This window comes from Onychostoma macrolepis, chromosome 25 (assembly GCF_012432095.1).
Source record: "Onychostoma macrolepis isolate SWU-2019 chromosome 25, ASM1243209v1, whole genome shotgun sequence".
NCBI lineage: Eukaryota > Metazoa > Chordata > Actinopteri > Cypriniformes > Cyprinidae > Onychostoma > Onychostoma macrolepis.
Genome location: NC_081179.1, coordinates 4,690,105 through 4,717,161, shown reverse-complemented (window position 1 = coordinate 4,717,161; position 27,057 = coordinate 4,690,105). Strand labels below are relative to the sequence as shown.

Here is a 27,057-nt window from a genome sequence, read left to right as displayed (position 1 = left end):
CGATTAAATTATTAAATCAGTGATATTCATTCTCCTGTTTTGATTTTGTTTATTTATTTATTTATTTATTTTTTTTACCCCAAAAACAGTAAGAGTGGTGTTTTCCTAAATCCAAAGGGCACTCCAACATCTTCTCTTTTTGATGTAGTATCCTTCCGTGTGTTTAGCTCAAGGTCAGCGTTGCGTCACGCCGATGACGTAAGCACGCATTTTTTCTTAAACGGCAGAAAGAGAATCTGAGGGCGCCGTTACCGACACGCGCCAGCAGGCGGCGACCCCAACACTCACCGCCTCCCGTCCCGTCCTCTCCTCCTCCTCCTCCCGTCGTGTGTCGTGCTTTAACTCCCTCCTTTTCCTCCAAACACACGAACGCGAGTAACACCGGCAGCTTTAACGTAACTGTTATCTCACTGTCACCGGAGGAGGAACGTCGCGTGAAGCCATAATAATCCGGAATAACGGGATAAAACAGCAGGATCCGGTATGTAACGTTACGCTTTTCTATAAGAGCTTATTTCTTTGACGAACATTTGTATCATATTAATATTCACATAAGGAAACTGTTAAAATAGAATGATGTATGATTTGATCGGTCACCGCATTATGATTTCAGCAGAAGAAACAGAAATAACGGTACAGCGGTTCATATGATGTGATGCGGCGGAGCGTTTTCCCGTTATGTGGCAAAACACGATTCCCCATCGCTGCGTGACGCAAAAAGGCGTTTAAAATCCAACGGGACAGATCAAGCCGGCAAACGGTAACGTTAGGATAAAACGAGAAGGCGCTTCTTGACAGCTTCGCTCATTCTAACGACCGCGTTGTAGCTCGCGCTCCGCGCGCGAACATCTGTTTTTCATCACACAGCGGTGCGCGCTCGGTTTTTGCACCGTTTGTCCGATAGTCGGGTTTATTAACCGGTGGAATCCAGCCCTAGAGGCGTTATGTCTGTACGGATCTGCGGTGGATCACCAGGCTCTCGAGTCTCGTGGATTTGAGCAGGATTCTCTGCTGCAGAATTATGTCATCACACACTATCAGCGACCTCGTTCAGATACTGCAAATATTTCGTCTTTCTTCTGTATATTTTGGCATTTATTTTCTAGTGATGAAGTAATTTCGTCCTTGGACTAAAACCAAACGACCTTTATAAAAATGTGCTACAGAATCGTGGGATTTTGGACACTGAAATACCATAATATGCGACTCTGGACCACAAAATCAGTCACAAGGATCAATTTTCTGAAACTGAGATTTCCAATGATGTTATGATCGGACAATATTTGGCTGAGATACAACTATTTGAAAATCTGGAATCTGAGGGTGCAAAAAAATCAGAATATTGCGAAAATTGCCTTTAAAGGTGTCCAAATGAAGTTCTTAGCAATGTATATTACTAATCAAAAATCAAGTTTTGATATATTTACAGTAGGAAATTTACAAAATATCTTCAAAGAACATGATCTTTATTTAATATCCTAATGATTTTTGGCATAAAAGAAAAATCAATCATTTTGACCCATACAATGCGTTGTTGGCTATTGCTACAAATATACCTGTGCTACTTATGACTGCTTTTGTGCTCCAGGGTCACATATATGAATTTCAGTAGCCTAGCATGGTGTATTAGCATTATTGTACTATACCTTGTTTTTTATACTGATAGTATTCTATTCCTTACTCTGGAGTACCATGTAATACCATGGTATTGGATTATTACAGTAATAATAGGCCTACACCATGTGATTTAAATGGTACTATATTGTGTTTCAAAGAATGCTGTGGTACTGCCACTGAACCATGTTCAGAAAAACATGGTAATACCATGGTACGTTCTTGGTAGGTTGCTTCATCTGGCTTGAAATCTGATCACAGATATTTGCTGTGTTTCATATTGACTAATATTTAGCTTTATGATGTGTGTCTTTCAAACAGTCTCGTCTCAGGTGAACTTTAGTGTAAGTTAAATGTCTGCTGACAGGGCAAAGGTGGAAGATAACTAAGAAGAGCAGAACACCTTGCAGATAACAGATTCTTGTTCTTCAGTCAGAGCCGAATGAGTATTTTCACATCTCATTTAGATAATGCAATGCATTTTAAAAGAATAAAAATATTGTTTAATTTCTATTGTGCCTAATTCCATTTAAATACTACACTGTATTCACACACACCCTTTTTGAACTCTTACCGGCTTAGTAGTGAGCACCGTGAGAGAAAGAGAGAGTGAAACAGCAAACGGTGTGAACGTACGCACACACACACACACACACACACACACACACACACACTTGTGAGAGTACATCAGCTAACCAATTAACCAGCAGACAGCAAGAGCTCCTGCTCTGAGTGACTGATATTCATCTCTCTCATCTTATCGCTCTTCACACTCAGTAAATGTCTGCTCTACAGTCAGTCACTCATCACTGTCGGCTCATTTCTGCGCACATTGATTCACCGCTCAAACTCTGAGACTGCAAATCTACTAGACGTTGAGCTAGTCTCTCTCACACTCTCTCTCTCTCTCTCTCTCACTCTGCTTTTTAAAATGTATTTCTTGATTTAAAAAAAAAAAAAAAAATATATATATATATATATATATATATATATATATATATATATATATAAAAATATTGAAATAAATATATTATATAAATATTGAAGTAAATATAATAATTTATACATATTTAATTATATTTTATTATCAAATAAGAAATAATATAAATAAAATAATAAAATGGATTATTTTATTTATTATTCTTCTATTTTAATAGTTCCATCATGTCCTATGTGTTTAAATATAATAATTAGATAATTTTGCACTCTCTCTATATATACTGTGTATGTATGTATATATATATATATATATATATATATATATATATATATATATATATAAATAAATGAAATATGAATATTTTATTAGATTTTTTTAAATATATTTTTGTTGTATACATATAGTACAATTTGAATAATTTATATATATAAAATTGTACTATATATATATATATATATATATATATATATATATATATATATATATATAATAAAACTATAAAATAAATATGAAATATTTATATTTCATTGTATATATATATATATATATATATATATATGTGTATTATAGTATTACATCATTAACTTTTCTTCTCTTATGAAACTGATGTATTTTAGTGAATTAATTCATTTCGACTGTTCATTTCTATAAACCTGACTCGATTAACCGATCTTTCGATTCATCACTTTGCAGAAACCATACATGGAATAAAATGTAATAAAATATATAAAAATAAATTACGGTTTCTACAGAAATGTGAAGCAGCACATGTTTTCAACATTGATAATAATATGAAATATTTCTTCAGCAGCAAATCAGCATATTAGAATAATTTCAACAAACAGGATCAACAAAATTGATAACAACATAATTAACAATAATATCCCAAATAATATTAATATTAAAAATATTGTTTCTACCCTCACAGTTTTAGTTCTAAACGATGTAACTTCTGAAAGTCAAATGATTTACAAATCAGTTGAAGCAAACCATTAAAAATTAAACATTAAAACCCTCTTATAAGTGATATTTATTCATCTGTGTTTGTTTGTTCTCTCAGTAGCATCTAAACTCAGTGTATTTTTGTTCAATTTCACTGTGTATAATGTGTGGTGATTATAATCAGGAAGCACAGCTGGATTATTCTGGGTTAGATGTAAAACCTCCTGAGATCAGACAGACACAGCGCTTGCACTGAAACCATGACAACAGGCCTGAGGCAGAGAGGAGAGGACCATACAGATGTGGTACAACATCTGTTATCAGAGTCCGATGAGGTCAAAGGTGCACAGAGATTTCTACTGGATTCAGGAACAGACAACTGCAGCTTTAAGGAATAATTCATTATTATTCAGCAAGGATGCATTCAACTGATCATATATCATCATTTCCACAAAAATATTAGTCTGTACAACTCAACAGCAATAAGAAATGTTTCAGTTTATTAGACTGATTTCTGAATGATCACGTGACACTGAAGACTGGAGCAATGATGCTGAAAATTCAGCTTTGATCACAGAAATAAATTACATTTTAAAACATATTCAAATAAAAACAGTTATTTTAAGTAAGCAATAAGGTACTCGAGGCCATGCTACGAAACAGACGATGCAGCATGGCCTCGAGTACCTTATTGCTTTTATAAAACGGTTACCACACAATAAAAAATATTAAAACCAAAAAATGTATGTATTGAAATGTTACTTTTTTGAAGCAAGTTTGTTAAATGCTGTACTTCCGCTAAAAAATAGTTCCTGACAGCAACAGTAAACGGCAAGAGGATGTTCCGAACCTGCTTCATCTAATGGAGCTTAAATAAAAACTTATCCGCTGTGTCATTTATTGTTTTAACACCATGTATGATATTTTCTTACATGCATACATCTGCTTATCTCTCAGCATGAGAAACGTCTGTTTTCCATCTTTTAGTTTTAAAACAGACTGATTTGCGGCACAGTGCGAGTTTGCAAGCGTTATTACAGTGTAAAATGATGGACATATGGACATAGCTACACAATCATACCTGAAACAGAAAACTAATAAATACAGTAATATTTCCTCCTCACTTCAGAAACTGTGGGCTTTCACACAAATGCGCGCCGCACACACATCAACATATCTCCGCATGAGAAGCGTTTATTAGACGGGAAGGGCGGGGCCTCAAAATTAAAGATGAAAGATGCAACATAACACCAGCAGGGGTCACTCATACTTGATTAAATGAATAACAAAGAGTTAATTCTGCCGAAATACATAATACATGAAACAGTTTTGATGCTATATTATTGATTGTTTATGTTGCTAAGGGTGTTGCTCAGTGATACACAGAACCGTTGGGTGAAGCGGTCATAGAATAAAACACAGCTGCTGACCAATCAGAATTGAACTAACTGTTTTATAAATTGTAATAAAATTTTACATTATTACTGATTTTACTGTATTTTTGATCAAATAAATGCAGCCTTGGTGAGCAGCAGTTTTCTTTTAAAAACAACAAAAATTATTACCAACCTGAAACTTTTGAACAGTAGTGTATATTTTCAAAAATAAAGAGTATTTTTATGTAATTTTTTTCTTTTTCCTTTTTTTTTTTTTTTTTGTAGCTTGATACTACAAATCAGTATCATTTTTATTCTATGGACAAGAAATGTTCTTCTAAACTCCTATTGAATGACATGAGGGAGATTTTAGGCTCTAACCTAAGATTTTAGGCTCTACCAAGCTCTAACCATCTTAACTGAGATGATCTACCAGCTTGACCCCAGGTTGGCTCATTGGCAGAGCAGCTGATGATCATAAATGTCGGACTAGAAACATTTTCCAGAGAGAAGCGGTGGCGTGTCCAGAATGAATGATTGTGAAGTTCTTGGCTTCAGCAGCTGCTTGCGATCTCAGGTCGGCTTCACCTACTTTCCTCTCCTCCTCCTCTCTCTCCATCTTTCCCTCCCCTCCGTCTTCTCTCTCCTCCCACCCACCTGTCTCTCATTACAGCTCCCTCTTCTCTCTCTCTTTACACTCCTCCATCCTCATTGATTCTCTGCATCCCTCCATTTGGCAGAAACCCAATATGTTGCATGTATTTTATAGTTGACCTCTGTGTTTGTGTTTTCACTTACAGAAAAGTACATAGTAAAATCCATAGTATGTACATAGTAAAAATAGGGATTTTTTTGGTGTTTTGGGGTTGGTAAGAATTTACTTTCGAAAGAAGTCTCTTCGGCTCACTAAGGCTGCACATTTCTGATGATTATCAATGTTCAAAACAGTTGTGCTGCTCAATACTTTTTATTAGTTGTTTTTTAATATTTTTATTTAACTTTATTTTATTTCAGTTTATTACTATTTTTAGTTTTAGTAATTTTAGTACTTAAGCGTATTGTTTATTTCAGTTAGTTGCAACATTTCACATTTAAAAACATTAAAAGTTTAAAGTTTCTTAAAGGTTGTTTTTAAGTTTATTTCTTTATTTGATGTTTATATTTTATTTTATTTCAGCCTTATTTCAGTTACCTAAATATGCTATTATGTTACTTATTGATATATAGAATTAGCTTTTATTTTTTTCTGTTTTCTATTTTTATTGTAATTTTATCTTAGGTTTTAGTAATTTTGAAATGATCATTTTTATTATTTCTATTTAATTTTATTATAGTAATTTTAGTTCTTCAGCTTATATTTATTTACTTCAGTTAGTTCAGCAAGTTTTGTAAAAAAAAAAAACATTTTTATCTTTTATTCATATTTTATTTTATTTCTGCTTTATTTCAATTATAAGAAAACATTCAGAAATCATTCTAATATGCTGATTTGCTGCTCAAGAAACATTTCCTATTGCTATCAATGTTGAAAACAGTTGTGTTGCTTAATATTTTTGTGATTTTTTTTTTTTTTTCTAGAACCTTTGAGATTTAGTTTCAAAAGAAATGATTTGAAATAGAAATCTCTTGTAACATTATAAATGTCTTTACTGTCACGTTTGATCAATTGAATGTATTCTAACAGAAAGTATTAAAAAGTGTTGATTTCTTTAAAAAACATCCCCAAACTTTTGAACATGTAAGACAAAATATAAGTGATGAATGTCTTACTATTGACTGTTAGTCAGCACAGGCGTGTGTATGAACATATTAGCACTGTACGTTCACTTGTCACAGTGAATTACATTCACACACACAAACCACAGGCCTGATATCAAATCTCTGGCTCTCATTCATATGATATTCAAAGGCATTTTCGGTCTGTTTCCATGGAAACTATCTGACTGGTGTTGTGTAGAAATACTGCTGAGGAGCCTGGATAGTTGATATCATGCTGTTCTCTCAGATGATCTCTGAAGTTTAAATGGAGTCAGAGTGCTTCATTGTTGGTTTTAAAGTGCACACGAGTATTTTCTGGTGCATGCTGGGTGCTCTTTGACATTATTTTCTCCTCGGTGGCATTAACGTCTTTAAAGTGTGGAAGCTGTATTTACAGTAGTAGCAGGTTAACTGCTGTTTGGGTCAGTTATGCTGTTTAGTCTGAAGTCTAGGTAGACTGGTGAGACTGATTTGATTTAGACAGTCAGGCATCTGGTCTCTAGTCTTGTCTGTTTGTCACAAGACCAAACCACTGCTAACACAAACACATCATTCTCAGCTTCTGTTCCTCTCTGGACTGAAACTGAAAGCTGAACAGTCATGAGTCATCGCTCAGATGTTGCTCGGGAGACTTGATAGACTTTATTTGAATTATCTTTTTTTTTTCTCAGATGTTTCTCATGTTGCCTTAAAACATATACTTAATGAAAGTTGATGACAGGCACAAAGAGTATACAGCAGTGTTAGTGTGATTTATATGCTAATATAGCATTTATTCATATTTTGAATTGTTTTTTTTTTTTTAGGTTTTTTTAATATATTTCTGCTTAGCTTTAATTTATTTCAGGTTATTATTTTTAGTAATTGTAGTACTTCAGCTTAAACATAGGCCTATTTATTTCAGTTAAATCTCATTTTTAAAAGTTTAAAGCTTTAAAATTTTTAATCTAATATTTATATTGTATTTTATTTCAATTACTGATTTTTAAATATAGTATTCTATTATTTATTAGTATTTTGAATGAGCTCCTAAAATGAATTTTCATTTTAGTTTTACCTTACATTTTATTCATTTTGTTGCATACTTTTTCATTTTATTAGTTGTTTTTTAATATTTTAATAATTTATTATTTAACTTTATTTTATTCCAGTTTATTATTTTTAGTTTTAGTAATTTTGATACTTAAGCTTAAACTTCTTCATTTCAGTTAGTTGCCAAGGCAACATTTTTAAAGCTTTATTTTTAAAGTTTCTTAAGTTTTTTTTAAGTTTATTATTTTATTTCAATAACCTAAATATATTTATATAATATAATATTATTTGTTAATATATTGAATTAGCTTTTTTTTTTTTTTTTTTTTAAATTTAATTTTAGCTTGAGTTTTAGTAATTTTGTAATTGACATTTTTATTATTTCTATTTAGCTTAGCTATTCAGCTTATACTCATTTACTTCAGTTAGTTGCCATGTCTTGTAAAAGTTTTTTTTAAATCTTATATTCAAATTTTATTTTATTTCTGCTTTATTTCAATTATGGATTTTTAAAAGTTATAACTTCATTTGTAGTATTACTTATCAATAAATAGAGTTGAAATGTGGATAGCTGATCATTTGCTCAGTGAGTTTGATGAGAAATGTCAGAGGTCATATTGAGATCTTTGACTTTTGATGGAGACTTTTGCAAATCTGAGCACAATTTGAGACACTGGGATCTCTTCAGAAACTCTACAGGAGACACGTGTGAGATTATGGAGTCTTTTCTTCAGGAGAAACATCTGAGAAGCAGGACATCTCAGCAGAAGTCTCCAGAAGTGTTTTTCCGATCCAAAAGAAAAGTTTTTGTAAGATTTCTTGTTTTATCATTGTTGCTTGACCTTCATGAGTCTCAGATGTTACATATCTGTGTCATAGCGTTCACTGATAGTAGGAACACTGCCAGTCAAAACAGACCAGATATTCTCTCGGATGAAGAGAAAGATGCTGAGAGTCGGATGGAAAAACAATAGTTCTGCTGAAAGGACCAGAAGGTTTCGGGCTGCTCCAGACTGCTTTGTGTTGGTTATTGCTGATCTTACAAGCTACAGGCTATCTCACGAGTGCGTGCCCTCTCTCTGAGTGAAGAAAAAGAGGAAACCAGACTGTGAAAATGCAGAATTGAAGGTAGAAGAGTCCAGTCCAGTCAGCAGAAATCAGGAAACGCGTGAGTGGAGAGCAGGAGGAAGAGAGGGCGGGGACAGAGCAAGAGAGAGACACGCTGATTGGCTGAACAGAGGGGAGGAACGAGGGAGAAAGACTGACTGTCTTCAAGTCGTTCAAATTCCACATATGATTAGCAGGAAACACACACAAACAGCTCCTGACCTTCTGCTTGCTTATCATGGAGATTGCATGACCAAACCCTTGTGAGGTACACTCTCGGTCGTGAATATGGAGAGCTGATTTGGGTTGGAAATATGTTTAATGGAGATCGCGGCATAACGCAGCTTTAATTCTACACGTTAAGGAAAGTTTCAACAACATTTAAGTGACTGCAGTAGTTTGATTATAACTATAAGTGAGTGTTGCCACCAAAGAGATGGCAAAAGTGCTTTCCATCAGGACCAGTGTCAACAAAACATACACATTATTAATCACTTTAATGTACATTTGTGTAACATATACTGTATATATATTACTTGAACTTATTTTAGTTAGTTGTCAAAGCATTTCTAATTTTTTTTAGTTTTTTTAAATGTAATAATATTATTAATTATTAATCTTGTTAAAAACTATAATTATTATTATTTTTATTAGTATATCATTAAGTTAGTTGTTAAAGCTTTTCTAATGTTCCTAACTTTCTATGTAATATATATATATATATTAATATTATATATTATTATAATATTAATAGTAATTATTATTACTGTATTTATTCATCTTAAGAAGTAATATTTTGTAATAATTATATTAATAATAATAATAATAATTTTAACTTAGTTTTAAAGCATTTCAATTTTTTTCATTACTTAATAATAGTCAACATGAAAACAGAACTGACTCTATTTTCTCTCTGTGGACAGTATGTGTGTGTTATTCCAAATAAAACAAATGTTTGTCTTCTTTATTTTTTAAAGTTTCTCTGAAATTACTTTCTTTTCTCGTCTGGTGTCACTCTGGCCTCTTATTTTTCTCATTTATCACCATTTATTAATTCCCAGTTTATGAACTCAAGTCTTGCCCAACATTTTATTTTGTTGGATATCCAGTTTCAATCAGAAATTTCACATAAATAAAATGCTTACAAATACGGTTTCGTGAGTTTAAAATAGAGCTGACACCAATATGTCAGAAAACAACTTATCTGTGAGACACACAGTCAGACGCTCGCTGTGTGTGTGTGTGTGTGTGTGTGTGTGTGTGTGTGTGTGGTGAATCAGACGGTGTGAGTTCAGAGAACTATTTTAAACTTCCTGTGCAACCGGCAAAATATGATCAAAATGAAAATAAGACATAGAGAGATGAGGTGAGAGGAACAGATGGGGAAGGAAAGGAAAGAGCCAGTGAGTCCAGTGTGAGGAATTTCTGGAGTCAAACAGTGAGAGATGACACCTGTATCAGAAACACACTAATATTCTCTCAATCTCTGTGTGTGTGTGTGTGTCTTTTAGAGATCTGCCAGAGGACGCTGAATCGACTGAAATCCCAAATCCAAAAACACAAAGACGTGCACTCTGACGCCTTAAACACACACACTGAAGAAGTACAGGGAGCCAGATAAATGGCTGACAAGCAGATCAGGTGAGTTTGAAACTACTTGAACTTGGTGTTGACCTCTTTTGACCCCAGAACACTAGCAAGCACCTAAAACCCAATGATACGTCAGCTTATGTGCCGTCTCCTCTCATGCTTTGCTCCAGTTTGCCTGCCAAGCTAATAAACGGCGGAGTGGCGGGACTGATCGGCGTTACCTGCGTGTTTCCCATCGATCTGGCCAAAACCCGCCTTCAGAACCAGCAGAATGGATCGCGCCTCTATACCAGCATGTGAGCGTTTAAACAGACGATTCGAATCATATAGACGATTGAGTTCATTGGATTTGCTTGTGCTTGATGTATGTACTGTGCTCTGCAGGTCAGACTGCCTTATTAAGACCATCCGGTCAGAAGGATACTTCGGCATGTACAGAGGTACGTTTATGTGGTTAATTGTCAACGAAGAACTTGTTTGTGAATGATGTCATTGAGAATGTATGTTTGTCTTTCTCTCTCGCAGGTGCGGCGGTGAACTTAACTCTTGTCACTCCTGAAAAAGCCATCAAGCTGGCGGCAAATGATTTCTTCAGATTTCACCTCTCTAAGGACGGGTGAGACATAAACACACACACACACACACACACACACAGACAGACAGAGTAAACGCACAAATCAATATAAACATGATGACTAGCTCTTTGAGCTGACTGTGCCCATTCACACACACTAACACATCATCTGGGCCGACACACTGCTTGGGTTCATTCCTGGCCTTCAACATGTCAACAAACATTTTTAATTTTAGGGTTTTCATCTAGTATTTATATATATATATATATATTGTTTGTTTTATTTTAATTTATTATACAATTAACAAAAGCAAAAAAGGCCTTTAACACTAGCTTGAAAAAAACAAAAACCTTGCTTCGTATACAGCGTTAAGCTAACTGAGACTTGTCCTAGCACTTGCATGTCATTACTCTTTTGTTGAGTTTGATTGTCCTCATTTGTAAGTCGCTTTGGATAAAAGTGTCTGCTAAATGACTAAATATATATATATATATATATCTATGTATGTGTGTGTGTGTGTGTGTGTGTGTGTAGTCAAATAATGTAATAATATGATAATATACTTGTATTTGTTTATTTGTATTATTTTATTTATATATTATTATTTACATATTTAAATTACATAAATTATTATATCTTATAGTTAAACTATGATATCATATTTTAACTATAATATATAATTATGTAATTTAAATATGTAAATAATATATATATGTGTGGGTGTGTATATATATATATTTTTCTCTTCTCTATGGTATCAATATGGTATTTAACCAACACCACGGTACACATCAAAATACCATGGTATTACCATCTGATACAGCCACAGTACTGACATACCGGCACTGTCAAACGTCTCAATCAATTCAGCACACAGTATTACGTTACCTGACCCGCATTAATATTAAATAAGGGTGGAAGCACACAGACAACACCCACAATGCCCTGCTCGGCGGCATCTCCATGGCGACCGAAAACGGCACCGGTGAATTATTGACCACCGAGTCAGAGTGTGAATTATTAACGACCCTCTGTGTGTGTGTGTGCTGATAATGAGAGCGGCTTCATCTCTCGTTCCCTCAGGCAGAAACTCACTCTACTGCGAGAGATGCTGGCTGGCTGCGGGGCGGGAACATGTCAGGTGAGTGTGCAAACACGCGCACACACACACAGCCTCCGTTAATAGATGTTCCACTATTATTTTCTTCAAGTCTGCACACAGATGATTCAGCAGCAGTCAGATCATTGTGTTTGTAATGGCCTACGAGACAAAACACAGATGCATTAAGGGTACAAACACGCTCGCATTACACATTCCCATCAGACACGCGTCAGCTCTTCTGCCACTAACAGCCTTTGTTGAGCACGTCACCTGAAGCAGCTGCTCATTCACAACCAGCTCTATGCTTTTCATGACGTTCGGTTTCTTAATGTGTGTATTTTTCCACAATGCGAGACCCCTTCTATACCAAAAGCATCTGCAGAAACGGCCACAGGTTCCTCAGATCAGTGAGATGGGTTTCACATATTTGCAAGGATATTTTGGGATGTTGCATTAAAAAATGGAAGATGAAACGCCAAAGATATGAATAAAATGTCCAAAATGTGCATAAAAACTTTTATTTATTCATATTTTGAATTAGCTTTTCTTTTTTATATCTTCAGATTTCATTTTAATGATCTTTTATTCAATTTAATCTTATGTGCTTTTGTCAATTTTATTAGTTTTATTGATATATTTCTATTTAACTTTCATTTATTTTTATTTCCGCTTTAGTAATTTTAGTACTTAATTTTAAACACATTTCAGGTAATTGCCAAAGCAACATTTTTTGTTTTATAATTTTCATATAATATAAGCCGCTTCTCAAACAGAAGGCTGCATCCTCCGTAGGCTGCATACGTCATCGAGCCTGGTTTATTTCAGTTAACTGAGCATTACATTTGCTCACATTGAGTCAAAAGCATATTCCAACAATTTACACTTAACTAAGAATAATGGTCAAATTTATAACTATTAATAAATAAGATATTCTTTATGACGTATGCAGCCTACAAATGCGACCTCCGGAAGATGCAGCCTTCCGTTTGAGAAACGGCCATATTTATATATGAGCTTTATTTCAATACATATATACATACATTAAAAAGTAATATTAAAAAATGTATGTAGTTGTTGGCGCCGATAGCCTTGTGGGCAGTGCACTGACATATAGCGCCGTTGTGCTGTGGGCGTCCCAAGATCCAATCCCACCTCATGGACCTCATATCTTAAAGGGGTCATATGATGCAATTTCATGTTTTCCTTTGTCTTTGGAGTGTTACAAGCTGTTTGTGCATATATACGATCTGTAAAGGTGCAAAGATTAAAGTCTCAAACCCAAAGAGATATTCTTTATAAAGGTTAAGGCTCTGCCACACCCTCCTAAAACGGCTCATTCAAACACATGTCTGTATCACAATGAGGGAACATTTGCATAACACCATAACAAACGTACACGCAATGAAAGAAGGCGTAACTTTTATTCTCGCTGTAGTATTGTTGCTGCCGCCGGCGCCATGTCGTGGAGACACTGTGTGTTTCATTGTGAAAGCGAAACTACTTTGTTTGGACTTCCAAAAGAGGACACAACTAGAAATCAGTGTTTAAGTTATAAAAAAAAAAACAGAACACAGATATTGTTTTTACAAGAAACACACTTAATAGCTCATGAACATCCGAAACTCAAGAAAGAGTGGGTAGGACAAGTTTTTGGAACTGCAATATTTGATTAATAAAAATGTTCAGTTCCAATATTGACAGCTTTCTTGACTGCCTTAACTAATAGACTTAAACACATCGTAGTGATCCAGTCATGTGACGTCACAGAGGTGATCAGCTTCCTGTCAATAAACAGCTTTCCAGCATGTGGGATTAAATGATTTGATTACAGTAGAGTCTGGGTGAAGACTGACATGCTGTTTCCAACTAGCGATATCTGACTCCAATAATCCCACCAGCCAGTGTCGAGGACCTCCTGTCCACCCACAAACCCCTTCAGATTTGATTAAACCTGTAATTGGGTCTCCATTGACAGCGGCGCTAGCGCACATAAACACGTCCCCCGTGTCGCTTGTGCTGCTGATATTGCTTCATGTTTATGCTAATCTAAACTTCACACAGATATATGAACCCTGTTCGGCTTCTTTCCATAACATGTCACATTATGCCAGTAAAATTGTGTTTGAACCTTAGCGTGTAGGAGGATATGCTAATTATATGGTTTTGTATGTGGTTGTTCCTTTTTGAGATAGTAATAGCATAAAAGTACAGGCTTTCAGACGAGGCTCCGATAGGCTTATTTATGGCAAGCTAAAGGAGAGGCATTAACATCAGTGTAGAATTACTAAAAGATCGTCTTTACTACAAGTAAAGTAACCAGCTTTAGGTGTCAAACTGTGACTTCTAGCTACTCGTGTTTGATTTAAATACGCGTGTGGCCCTTTAAATGTGCTTGTTCTTGTTTTCATTGGTTCTGAGGTTTCCTCTAACCTTGTTTGTGCTGTGTTGCAGGTCATCATTACAACACCAATGGAGATGCTGAAGATTCAGCTGCAAGATGCAGGAAGAATTGGTAAGAATTTAGACTAAAAAAAGAGGAAGGAATGAAGGGAGGTGAAATGAGAAATCAAGACTCAGGACCGAGAAGAGAGATGAAGCACTGCCACCTTGTGGTCACATTTTTAGTACATTAATGTCAGATTTTACATAATTTTGTCATTTTTACACATTGAGCAGAACACTGGCTATTTATTTGTGTTCTACTAAATTAATACTTTAGTGAATGCATATGTTAGTGAATGTTTTAGTGAAGTACTGGGAAGATGAAATATGTCTTACAGAAAGTTATTGCAGTAATACATCAGTATTAGGCAGTCATGGCCTAATGGTTCGAGAGTCGGACTTGTAACCCAAAGGTTGCGTGTTCGAGTCTCAAGGATTGTTGGTGGAGGGAGTGAATAACCAGCGCTCTCTTCCCCCCTCAATACCACGACTGAGGTGATATGGCTGCCCAATGCTCCGGGTGTGTGTTCACTACTGTGTGTGTGTATATAAATATGATTTTTTTTCTTTTTAAAGTACTGAATATTAAGTCATAGTAAGCAGTACTAAATAATATTTAAAATCCTGAATATTATATATATATATATATATATATATATATATAATTAAAAAGTTCTTCATACATTTAAAAAAAAATTAAATATTGAATAGTTTATTAAAAAATCAATTTTTAAAAATAATTAATATTAAGTCATTATCAGCAGTACTGATTTTTTAAATAGACTATTTATTTAATATATTAATATTATATCTATTATTTTCAGTATTTTTCATCTGTAAAATATTACATACTCAATATTTTAAAATGTTAGTTTTCTGTCCCCTATTTTTAAATACTGGATGTTGAATATTGAATTTCATTTCAATTAAATTTTTCCCCTTTTTAAAATACTGAATATTAAAAGTCATTGTCAGCAGTACTGAATCTTTAAATATATATATATATATATATATATATATATAATATAAATATATATATATATAATAATATAAAATAATATAAAATTTCATTTTAAAATATAAAATTTACTAAGTATTTTAAATATTGACTCTTTTTAATGTAATTTTTTCCTTTTTAAAATATTGAATCTGTCATTTCCATTTTATTATACTGAATATTAAGTTATTGTTAGTTGTACTGAATAATGTACAAGCGGGAAAAAAAAAAAAAAAGCTTAAAAACATTGTTATTCTACTTGTTATTGTTATTCAAACAACTTTTGGTAACTACCAGAGCTTTTTCACAAGTTAAAATCTGCTTTATAAATTCTTACAAAAAATAAAAAAGTTTGCAAGACTGCTCAAGTGCTATCCATAAGGCTCATATCACATTTTTAACTTCTAAAACTTTACTGTTTTATATAAAAAAAAGTCTGGCTTATGTTGGGTTAACTGAGCTAGGAGGGTCAAAAGACATTCTGGGTTACACAGGCAACAGATTGTAGACTGACAATGACTTTGAAGTTCTTTGATATAACTCCCACACTGTGTGTAAGGACTCTGTAATATGTGTGTGTGTGTGTGTGCAGAGGCCCAGAGGAAGCTCATGCCTCAGGCTGTGACCCCCGGGGGCCCCGTGGAGGTGAAGTCCCCCACAGCTATGCAACTCACCAGACAGTTACTGAAGGAAAAGGGCATCGCGGGTCTTTACAAGGGCCTGGGAGCCACACTGCTCAGGTTAGGGAACAAACATATCACACAGTCAGTAATCGGATCACAGACTCTCAGACTATCTCGGCTCTGTGTTTCCCTCCCTTCAGGGATGTGCCGTTTTCTATCATTTATTTCCCTCTGTTTGCTAATCTGAATAATCTGGGGAAGAGAGGAGCTGACGGTCCCGCTCCCTTCTACGTCTCGTTCATATCGGGCTGCGCTGCGGGCAGCACAGCCGCCGTCGCTGTCAACCCTGTAGACGGTGAGCTTCTCTTCACTGAAACGTCTTAATCACGATCATTGCTGCTATCCTGATGCTCTGTTCCAAAACCTAGTGAGCCGCCTACGTAGGAAGCATTTTAAAGCATCCTAGAAATACTTCTGACGCAAATGCTGTACCACAAAATTTGTTTTGGCCTAATTTTGCACTGAGCTCGGTGGAAAAATATGCACTAAAGAGCAGGGGCAAGAGAAATGACAAATACATTTCAGTCAATACAAAAAATATGAATAAATATAGTTCTAATCTAATAAATGTAAATATAATCTAATTAAACATATTCAACATTTGGTTTTTTTTCAATTAAAACTGAATATTACTTTTTCTGTTTTTTAACACTAAATATTATTTATTCATTGTATTCAATAATGTATTGATTTTTTCAGTATTAGTTTTGTCTATTTATAAAAATACTAAATATTAAATATTGAACGTTTCATATTAATGTATATTTTTTTATTACTGAATATTATTTTTCAGTGTTTTCTTTTCTATATTTTTAATTGCTGAATATTAAATATGGCACTTTTTTCAATATTTTTTTTCCCCAGTTTTTAAAATACTGAAAATATTATATGTTTTTATATTACTTTCGTCTATTTTTATTATTGAATATTAAAAGAAATATGTATTTCTTTTCTATTTTTGAATTGCTGAATAATAAATATTGCATTTTTTTCCCAGTTTTTAAAATGCTGAACATTTAAATATTGCATGTGTTTTATATTGCTTTTGTCTATTTTTAAAAAATACTATATATTAAATATTGAATATTTTTCAGATTTTTCGTAAATTTTTAAAATACTGAATAATACATTTTTATACTAGTTTTTGTCTTTTTATGATTGAATATATAAATACTATACATTCTTTAGTATTTGTTTTGTTTATTATTTATAACTAAATATTTAATATTTTTCAGTATATATTTTTATAATGCTAAATACAATATATTGCATTTCAACTTCATTCTTTTTTAAATGCTGAGTAGGAAATATTGATTATTTCTGTCAATATTTATTTTTTTCCTTTTTCTTATATTGAATATTAAATGTTGTATGTTGTATTGTAATACACAATGCAAACTTTGTTAAAAAAAAATGTGCCTGTCGAGTCTCAATTGATATGAGTTGCTGCTCACCTGGAATGTTCCAAAACAGTCATGTTTCATCTTTGTCGGTATGCTAAGTAGGCAGTATGCAGTGAAGCAGCTCGCTAGCTTTTGGAACGGAGCCTGAATGTGAGCAAAAACTGTTGTGTAATGCAAAAAGCAACATCTGTGCAGTTTCGTAACTGACCGTTGAACCGTGTGTGTGTGTGTTTCAGTGATAAAGACCAGGCTACAGTCGCTGACACGAGGGAGTCAAGAGGACACTTACAGCGGGGTGTCCGACTGCATCAGGTGATTTGGTTTTGGCCAGTCAGGTCATCAGGTGGCCTTATTTAACTAATACCATTAATTTTGGTACAAAACTTCTGAACTTTTTTTCCCATTTTTGATCCATTTTCCATCTGATCACAGGAAGATTTTACGCAATGAAGGTCCCGGTGCTTTCCTGAAGGGGGCGTACTGTCGAGCTCTCGTCATCGCGCCGCTCTTCGGCATCGCTCAGGTGGTTTACTTCCTTGGCGTAGGCGAATTCCTCTTGAGCTACCTGCCCAAACGAAACAACTAACCACCCGTCCCATCATGCATTGCACCAGTCGCCCCCCCCTCACAGGTCGCCATTACCGAAGGATCAAAGCGTAACGTGGACCAGTCTGACTGATTTTAATCGTTTGTTGTCGTGCCGTTTTTGTTCAAAGCGCCGTGTATTTTTATCTGAATGTGGTGGTTTTAATACTGAGCGTAAAGTGAGATTGTGTTTGCCAAGCTGCCTGTTTTTTTTTTTGTCTCGTCTGGTCTCACGCTGAGACAAAATGATGTTCTTTTACGAGCGTTTAATCGTTGAGCCATCGTCCGATCACTGATATTTAAAGCGTAAAATCAACACTTTGAATCGTAGAGCTCTTGTTAATTATGTACTGAATTATCAACCCAACATGAAGCTCTTTCTAATTGTTAATTTCCTGGAACAAGAGGACATGTCATGTTGATTAGTTTGCCCTTTATATTAGCTGTTTCCATCTTTCTTACGACCAACTCTGAATGCTTTCCTTCTGGGTTCAGAATGACCTTGAGGAAAAGTGGAAAGACTAAAGTCCAAAGTGTGACCTGAGAGCAGCATATCTTTGTGCCCTATCAAAGCTTTATTCAGCGTATATTTCAAAATTACACCTCGGCTCGGAGGTTAACTCAATTTCATTTCTCAGAAAAGCTGACAAAGACATATCTGTGAATGGGAAATGTGAATTAGACTTGAAAGCGTCTCTCAAATTGACAGAATCAAAATGTAAATGCCTCCAACCAGGGGCGTAGCGGCCATTAAAACTTCTGGAAAGTTCCCAGACTTTAGGAGATAATCATTATAGATTATGAGATTCGTTTTGCATGGCCACAGCACAAAGAAAATTAGTGTAAATGATTTTTATTTTTGGCGGATCTGACTCAAATCTGTTTCACTACTTGAAGCTTGAACAGGAAAATTAGCATTAAATATGGTCTTAAAGCTCATTTAAACCACATTTTTAGGTGGTTTGAAGTTTAATTAATACATTTTGGGTATAGCAAGTCGTTTTTTCCTCATTTAGGACAAAGTGTGCAGTAGTTTCGCAAATGTTACCGGTATTGTTATTGCTAACTAAAATTACAACTATTAAAAGCATTTTTGTTATAAAGTATAGCTGAAATAAAACTGAAATAAAACAGAAATGTCAGGTGGAAAAATTGAACTAAATGAAAATTAGAAATGTTTGGAATTATTCAATTATATTTGGAATGATTAAAAAAGTGACAATAGCACATACTAAAATTACCGAAATTTTAACTAAAATTAAAATGAAAATGGGAATTGTTTTATAAAAATAAAAGTTAATTCAAAATATAAACTCTAATAGTATATAAATAAAGTGAAAATAAGAAATGTTGCTTTGGGAACTAACTGAAATATTTAAGTACTAAAATGACTGGAAAAACTGGAATAAAAATAAATTAAAACTATTTCGGATTATTTAAAAAAACACAACAAAACAAAAGCAAATAACAAAATTATTAAAAAAAAAATCTTAACATTAAAATAAAACGGAAATGAATATTATAAAAATAAAAGCGAATTCAAAATATCAATAAAAACTATATTAGTATATAAATAATACTAAAATAACTAGTTGTGTCTGGGTAAACATCATGTGACCTAATTAATATTCATGAGCAAAGCTAATGCATTTTATATTGTGTCCCACCTACTGCAAACCCACTTCAGCTAGTTACAGGTTTCCCGCTACGAAGAAATTACTATAATATTATTATGAAAACTTTCGCAATCCATAATGCAGTTTCTACGTTCATATCTGTCGGTTAAGATTTAAGAAAGGATACTAATATACTAAATCAACAGAAAAAAACGCCAAAGTAATGTGCATATCAATTGTAACCTTGTGAACTATGATGGGCGGAGCTAATAATCATGAATATTAATGCCCATTGGTTGTTTTATTAGTCATTCCAAGTTGTCCGAGAAGCCGAAAAGCACAGACTTTGGATGGAAGTCATATTTATTGATAATCCTGATGATGCAGACGTAAACACACTTATAGTATGTCTCACTATATATTTCTATGGATAGTTTTATCAGTGTCTGATTGTTTGTGTGATCAATGTTGATTACTGTGTACTGTACATATGCAGATGATATTATGAAGCGATTGTGTTTTTGGTTTTGTATACGATGGCTTATTTGCACACCTCCCCGTTCCTTCTCTTTATGTTTTTGGCATCTGGAAGAGTGAATATGCCAGTTTACGCCGTTTGAGCCGGACCTGTAATGTATCAGTGTTGGAATCGTGAGCTTGTTGTTCACGCTAGTGTGCACTACCAAATGAACCGAACAAACCCGAAAGCTTTCAGTTCTCGTTTACTTGACGCTGTTTGTTTTTATTTCTCGCAGAGGCGTTCGGATCGATCTGCAGCCTATTGTGGGCCGTCGAAAAGACAATGTTTTGGCTTACAATAGCGCTGTCAGGACGCGCCGGCGGCTGGAGCGAGATAAGCGCTGCCTATGTGTGCAATGAAGAGCGTAAATATGGCTCAGGCTGACAAACAATCCAGTCTGTTTCATACTGCCAAACGATTCCTGACCAAATACCTCTGACTCCTTTCCCAGCTCATGCATTAGTACACTGGTTTGCTAAACTCGTCTGGTTATTATTAGCTGAATATACACTACCGTTCAAAAGATTGGGGTCACAGAGATTTCTTCAATACTTTTATTCAGCAAGGATGCATTAAATTGATCAAAAGTGACAATAAAGACGTTTATAATGTTACAGAAGATTTCTGTTTCAAATAAACGCAGGTCTTGTGGACTTTCAAAGGATCCTGAATCAAAGAATATTGAATCAAAGAAAAATCAAAGAATCTTGAAAAAAAAAAGGGTAACACTTTACAATAAGGTGTCATTTGTTAATATTAGTTCATATATTAACTAACATGAACAAACAATGAACAATGCATTTATTACACTATTCATTATTCTGTGTTAATGTTAGTTAATGAAAATAGAGTTGTTCATTGTTTATTCATGTTAGTTCACAGTGCATTGACTAACGTTAACAAACACAATTTGTGATTTTAATAATGCATTAGTAAATGCTGAAATTAATATGAACTAAGATTAATAAATGCTGTAGAAGTATTGTTCATTCTTAGTTCATGTTTACTAATGTTGTTAACTAATGTTAACTAATGAACCTTATTGTAAAGTGTTACCAAAAAAAGCTATCATTTCACAAAAAAAAAAAAGCAATTAACTGTTGTCAACATTGATGATAATGTTGTAATGTTGCAAGAAAATTATTTCAAATAAATACTGTTCTTTTGAACTTTCAAAGAATCTTGAATCAAATAATCTTAAAAACAACATCTATCACGGATTTTCCCAAAAAAATTAAGCACAACTGTTATCGACATTGATAATAATGTTGTAATGTTGCAAGAAAATTATTTCAAAATAAAAAAGTTCAAAGAATACCGAATCAAAGACTCATGAATAAAAGAATCCTGAATCAAAGACTCCTGAAAAACATGTATCACAGTTTCTACAAAAATAAGAAGCAGCACAACTGTTTTCAACATTGATAAAAATAATAAATGTTTTTTGAGCAGCAAATCAGCATATTAGAATGATTTCTGAAGGATCATGTGACTCTGAAGACTGGAGTAATGATGCTGAAAATTCAGCTTTGCATCACAGGAATAAATTACATTTTAACATACATTAAAACAGAAAACAGTTATTATAAATTGTAATAATATATCAGTTTTTACTGTATTTTTGGTCAAATAAATGCGCATAAGAGCCTATATTTAAAAAATTTAAAAAAATCTTACCGACCCCAAACTTTTAAACAGCAGTGTACTGTAATGAATACAACACTTGCGCTAAATAATCATTATCCAGAGGTTCAGAGGGTTTATGGTGCTGTCTAACAAGTAAACATCTCTAGTCTCGGTGACGATGAGCTTTATGCCATTGGAAACTGTTCAGATGCTCTTATTTATTGTTTGAAGGTCATAGGTCAGACTTTACAAGGTCAGCGTGTGCATAACCCTTCTGACCGGTTACCTCACATATCGTTAATTGTCTAAATGAATACAAATGGTATTAAAATGGAAGATGTCTCATGCGTAATATGAATCTGAGCTTAATGACCTTGTTTTGCCTTGTATTCGTTTCGCCAGCATGTTTTTGCTACATTTTTTCCTAAACATTCCAAAAGATCTGTGATTGCTTTTATTGTTTTCTGTTGTTTTCTGTTGATTTTATTCTGTTGTTTTGTGATGATTTAGTCTTATTTAGACTGTTTTTGGTTTCTAAATTGTATTTGAATCGTACCTCTGATTCGCGTCGTGTTTTTTCAGCTGTGAACTCATTGTGTTTGTGAACGTTGGTGTATTGTGTGTGTGTGTGTGTGTGAGGGTTCAATGGTGCGCATGGGTTGTGCACTTCTTTTCCGTCGTTTATGCAACACTAAAGTGTGTTATTCACTCTCTCCCTCCTTTTCACCATCTGTCCTTCTTCCTTTTGCTGTACTTGAAGGAATTAGACAGCAGGTGGCAAAAAACACCAAAAATAGCTTCGATGATTTTTCAATCCAAGCACAAAAACAGATCTGGCACAAGCGCAATTCTCACACGCCCCTTTAATATCGTACAGTAGTCAATATCCTAGACTACACATATTATAAGCAACGTATCGCCTGTTTGTTTCGACAACCAGAGAATGTATCTTTGAATCGTATAATCGATGTAAATTGATAGTATTCAATCTTATTTAGTAGTAAATTAGATGTTAGATATGTGTGATTTCACTCTTCATGTAATGAAGAGTATCTATAGAAGGACCAGCACATATTTATGCAATAATTAAGAAATAATTCAAATAAACATGGTTGAGTCTCATGAAAATATGTCATGGTCATATTTCACCCCTTGAAAAAATTAAATGATTAGAATATTATATTATTGCAACAATTTTAAGAACTTTGCTATTCTTTCATTTCATATTATTTTCATGACATTCATTTTTTGCTTCATTGTCATGAAAATTATATTTTAAAATTTCAAAAGTTACCTAAAATATGTTTGTTATTATTATATATATATTTTTATTATTATTTATGGAACCTTTAATATTTGTTGCTTTGTAACATTATTTTCATGTTACTGTAAAACAGTATTTTTTCTTGTCATGAAAATAATGTAATGTAAACAAATCTTTAAAAAAATCCTGAAATAGGTTAATTTATTATTATTATTATTATTATTATTTATGGAACATTTAATGTTTGTTGCTTTGTAACATTATTTTAATGACAGTTACTGTAATAGAGTATATAGTATAGAATACAGTATGTATTTTATGCTTTATTGTCATGAAAGTAATGTAAAAAATGTTAAAATTATTAATTTTGTTATATATATATGTTTGTTTTACATAAAGAAAATGTTGACTTTTTAGGAACATTTAATATTTTTGCATTATTTTCATGACAGTTACTGTAATACAGTATGCTTTGCTTTATTATCATGAAAATAATGTTAAAAAGTGTTAAAAAATTTCCCTTTTTTTAAAATATATATTTTTGTTTTACATAAAGAAAATTAAGACTTTTTAGGAAAATGTAATAATTTTTTTGCATTTTAACATTATTTTCATGACAATTTCATTTCAATTTTCATGTTTTTTTTCTATATTGTCATGAAAATAATGTACAAAAATAAATAAATACTTACATATTAGACGTATTAATTAATATTATTCTTAATTTTATTCATGCATTTCTGGGGGATGAAATTCTTGACATTTTTCATGAGTTTCACCCGTATTCTCCATGTGGTTCAGTCATGCTGCTGTTGAGCTGTAGAGTTATAGACAGAACGTCCTTCCTCCACGACGCCTTTGCTTTCCTCCTCCGAGAGGAACAGTGCAATAACGCACTTTAACTACATACACACATACGCAAAATGCACAGTGAGGCCCTTCTGGAAGACAACGTCAATCTGTATGTGGAGACTGAGGCTGTGAGTTTGTGTGTGTGTTGATATACAGCCACATGTGTGAGACTGAAAGATGGAATTTGTTTTAATGGTTGTTGCAGAAACCGAAGACACGCTGATCATGTTGAATTCCTTGTCACAGATTGTTGTTCAATAAAATGAATTTGTTCATAATGGTACCTTGTGCCTGTAATGGTTTTGTCTGAACGATGCAATCATTTTTTTATAGAGGTATAAAAGCTGAAAATCTAAGGACTAATGGCTGTCTTACCAAAATTTTAGTCCATTTGAACTCATGCTCATAGGCATATAAATGCTGCATCAATGTAAAACGTTTTATGCTTTAATAAATAAACTTGATAAATGTGTATCCATTCACAAGAGACATTTTAGTCATGTCAGTACTCCAATAAAAATCATTAATTTCACCATAAACGAGTAAAAATGTCAACATTAAATATTCATGTCTGTTAAAAGTTTGTTTTAGTTGACATTTTTAGATTAAGTGTCTTTAAAGACTCGAAACCCTTTTTTTCAAGGTTGTTTGGTCCGTGCAGTACTCAAAGCGGCCGCTGGGTGTCGCTGCGGCGCTAATATAAATCATTTACCTTCTGTGGCCAATTAAGCAATTTTGTTGCTAGATTTAGCACTTTTTCAGACTACCCTAGCAACTTTTCCTTCCAAAAGCAGCTGGCAACAAATTTAGCAATTTTTTAAAATTTATTTGGCAACTTTTAGCAACTTTTGATAAGTGACTCCTAGGAGTCACTAAAAGGCACACATTTTCCATCCAAATTAAACAGAAAGAGGAAACCAAAGATGCCTAGCAGTACACACGTCACGTGAATTGTGTTAGCTGCTATTTGCAATTGTTTAATTTTATAGCAGTACTAATAATAATAATTGAATAATTGTTCATTTATGATACACTTTGTTAGCAGCTTGTACCTGCGATTGTTGATCAGTTAGTACGCTGTAAGAAAAATGGAAAAGATACCAGTAACCCTGTATCCCGAAAACACAATGCGTAATTTAAAATGCAGGTAAAAAACCAATAGCAGATTGTGCCCTGTTTTTACAGACTTTTCTTAGAGTGTAGCATACTAACTAAATAACTACTAATACACTGATTAAAACATAATTCTTGAAAATGTGTAGTATTACTAGCTATATATATATATATATATATATATATATATATATAAAAACTTAAATTGTAATCATTCAAAAATGTTCAATAATTCAATGTATTTAAAATACAGTTATTTATATTTTAATATTATATTATGCATATTATTTTACAAACAAATCTAAATTAACACATAAAATATGCTGAGATTTGATGTTGTGACACAATTTTTGCGTCGTAATTACGCAATGACATCTTTGCGCAATGACATCACAACGTCATTTAGCGACTTTTAGCAACAAATCGATGGCAACTTTCTCTGAAGATTAGTTGGCAACACTGGTGGAAACGCCAAGATGATGAAATATGAATTACATGATTCTGTGAGACACCAAACAACAGCAGTTTTCAAAAAAACTTCCCAGACTTTGTTACTAGTCCAACAGCGGTGACCGAAAAAAACTGCTTTAATGCGACTTAAAGGAGAATTTCGTTTTCCAGGGGAAACCAGATGAGAAATTTAATCTGACACACACAAATCCAATAGACAATCTCTCTCTCTCTGTGTGTGTGTTCGTGAAATTCAATGTACTTTGAGGCTTTATGTTTCCTATCGACCGCGGCCATTGTTTACTACGGATCTCATTCACTGCATGTTCGCTCTGCGGGTCACTATATGCGTGACCTCAGCTATGTGTCACTGCACACTTACTAGTGAGTGCATTCTGGGAGAATACAGGAACGAGAACAGCACTGCTAAGTTTAGATCGATGCTTTAGGGTGAGCGGCTTTGATACCAGAAGTATGAAATAATATTACACAACCCGCGAGGGCGAACTCTTAAAGGGACAGTTCAGCTAAAAATAAATTTCTGTCATTATTTTCTGCTGTTCTATATGGAAGCCCGTTTCCGCCACTGAATAAAAACTAAAAAAAGGTTATTGCGAATGTGAAAAAAAGTCAGAATTGTGAGATATAAACTCGTAATTGACTTTTTTTCTCGCAATTGCGAGTTTATATCTCACAATTCTGACTTTATTTTCTCGCAATTCAGACTTTTTTTCACAGAATTGTGAGATATATAAATTCACAATTCTGACTTTTTTTCTTGCAATTTAGACTTTTTTTCACTGAATTGTGAGATATATAAATTCACAATTCTGACTTTTTTCTTGCAATTTAGACTTTTTCACTGAATTGTGAGATATATAAATTCACAATTCTGACTTTTTTCTAATTCAGACTTTTTTCTCAGATTTGTGAGATATATAAACTCACAATTCTGACTTTTTTTCTTGCAATTTAGACTTTTTTTCACAGAATTGTGAGATATATAAACTCACAATTCTGACTTTTTTTCTCGCAATTCAGACTTTTTTTTTCTCAGATTTGTGAGATATATAAACTCACAATTCTGACTTTTTTTCTTGCAATTTAGACTTTTTTTCACAGAATTGTGAGATATATAAATTCACAATTCTGACTTTTTTCTCTAATTCAGACTTTTTTCTCAGATTTGTGAGATATATAAACTCACAATTCTGACTTTTTTCTTGCAATTTAGACTTTTTTCACAGAATTGTGAGATATAAACTCGCAATTGCGAGTTATAAAGTCAGAATTGTGAGATATAAACTCGCAATTCGGACTTTTTTCTCGCAATTGACTTTTTTCTCACAATTGCGAGATAAATAAACTCGCAATTCTGACTTTTTTCTCGCAATTGCGAGTTATAAAGTCCAATTTTGAGGGGAAAAAGACTGATATGTTCTCAGAATTGCGTGATATAAACTCGCAATT

At 33.4% G+C, this 27,057-nt stretch overlaps 1 protein-coding gene across 1 annotated transcript; it reads left to right on the top strand.

Annotated features, from left to right (window-relative positions):
* Nucleotides 1–323: 323 nt before the first annotated feature.
* On the top strand, nucleotides 324–20,088 carry slc25a22a (solute carrier family 25 member 22a). The gene is made up of 11 exons (XM_058767010.1): nucleotides 324–481; nucleotides 10,281–10,410; nucleotides 10,530–10,655; nucleotides 10,744–10,799; nucleotides 10,885–10,975; nucleotides 12,018–12,075; nucleotides 14,488–14,548; nucleotides 16,068–16,215; nucleotides 16,299–16,453; nucleotides 17,798–17,873; nucleotides 17,994–20,088. Exons 2-11 carry the CDS (start codon nucleotides 10,391–10,393, stop codon nucleotides 18,145–18,147), a joined length of 945 nt encoding a protein of 314 aa, XP_058622993.1. The 5' UTR covers nucleotides 324–481; nucleotides 10,281–10,390; the 3' UTR covers nucleotides 18,148–20,088.
* The last annotated feature ends 6,969 nt before the right edge of the window (nucleotides 20,089–27,057 follow it).

Excerpts from the sequence above, each read along its gene's own strand:
- slc25a22a (XM_058767010.1), top strand. The coding sequence starts at position 10,391 with ATGGCTGACAAGCAGATCAG. Across the intron at positions 10,656-10,743 it reads TCGCGCCTCTATACCAGCAT|GTCAGACTGCCTTATTAAGA; the intron begins GTGAGCGTTTAA and ends TGTGCTCTGCAG. Across the intron at positions 14,549-16,067 it reads GCAAGATGCAGGAAGAATTG|AGGCCCAGAGGAAGCTCATG; the intron begins GTAAGAATTTAG and ends GTGTGTGTGCAG.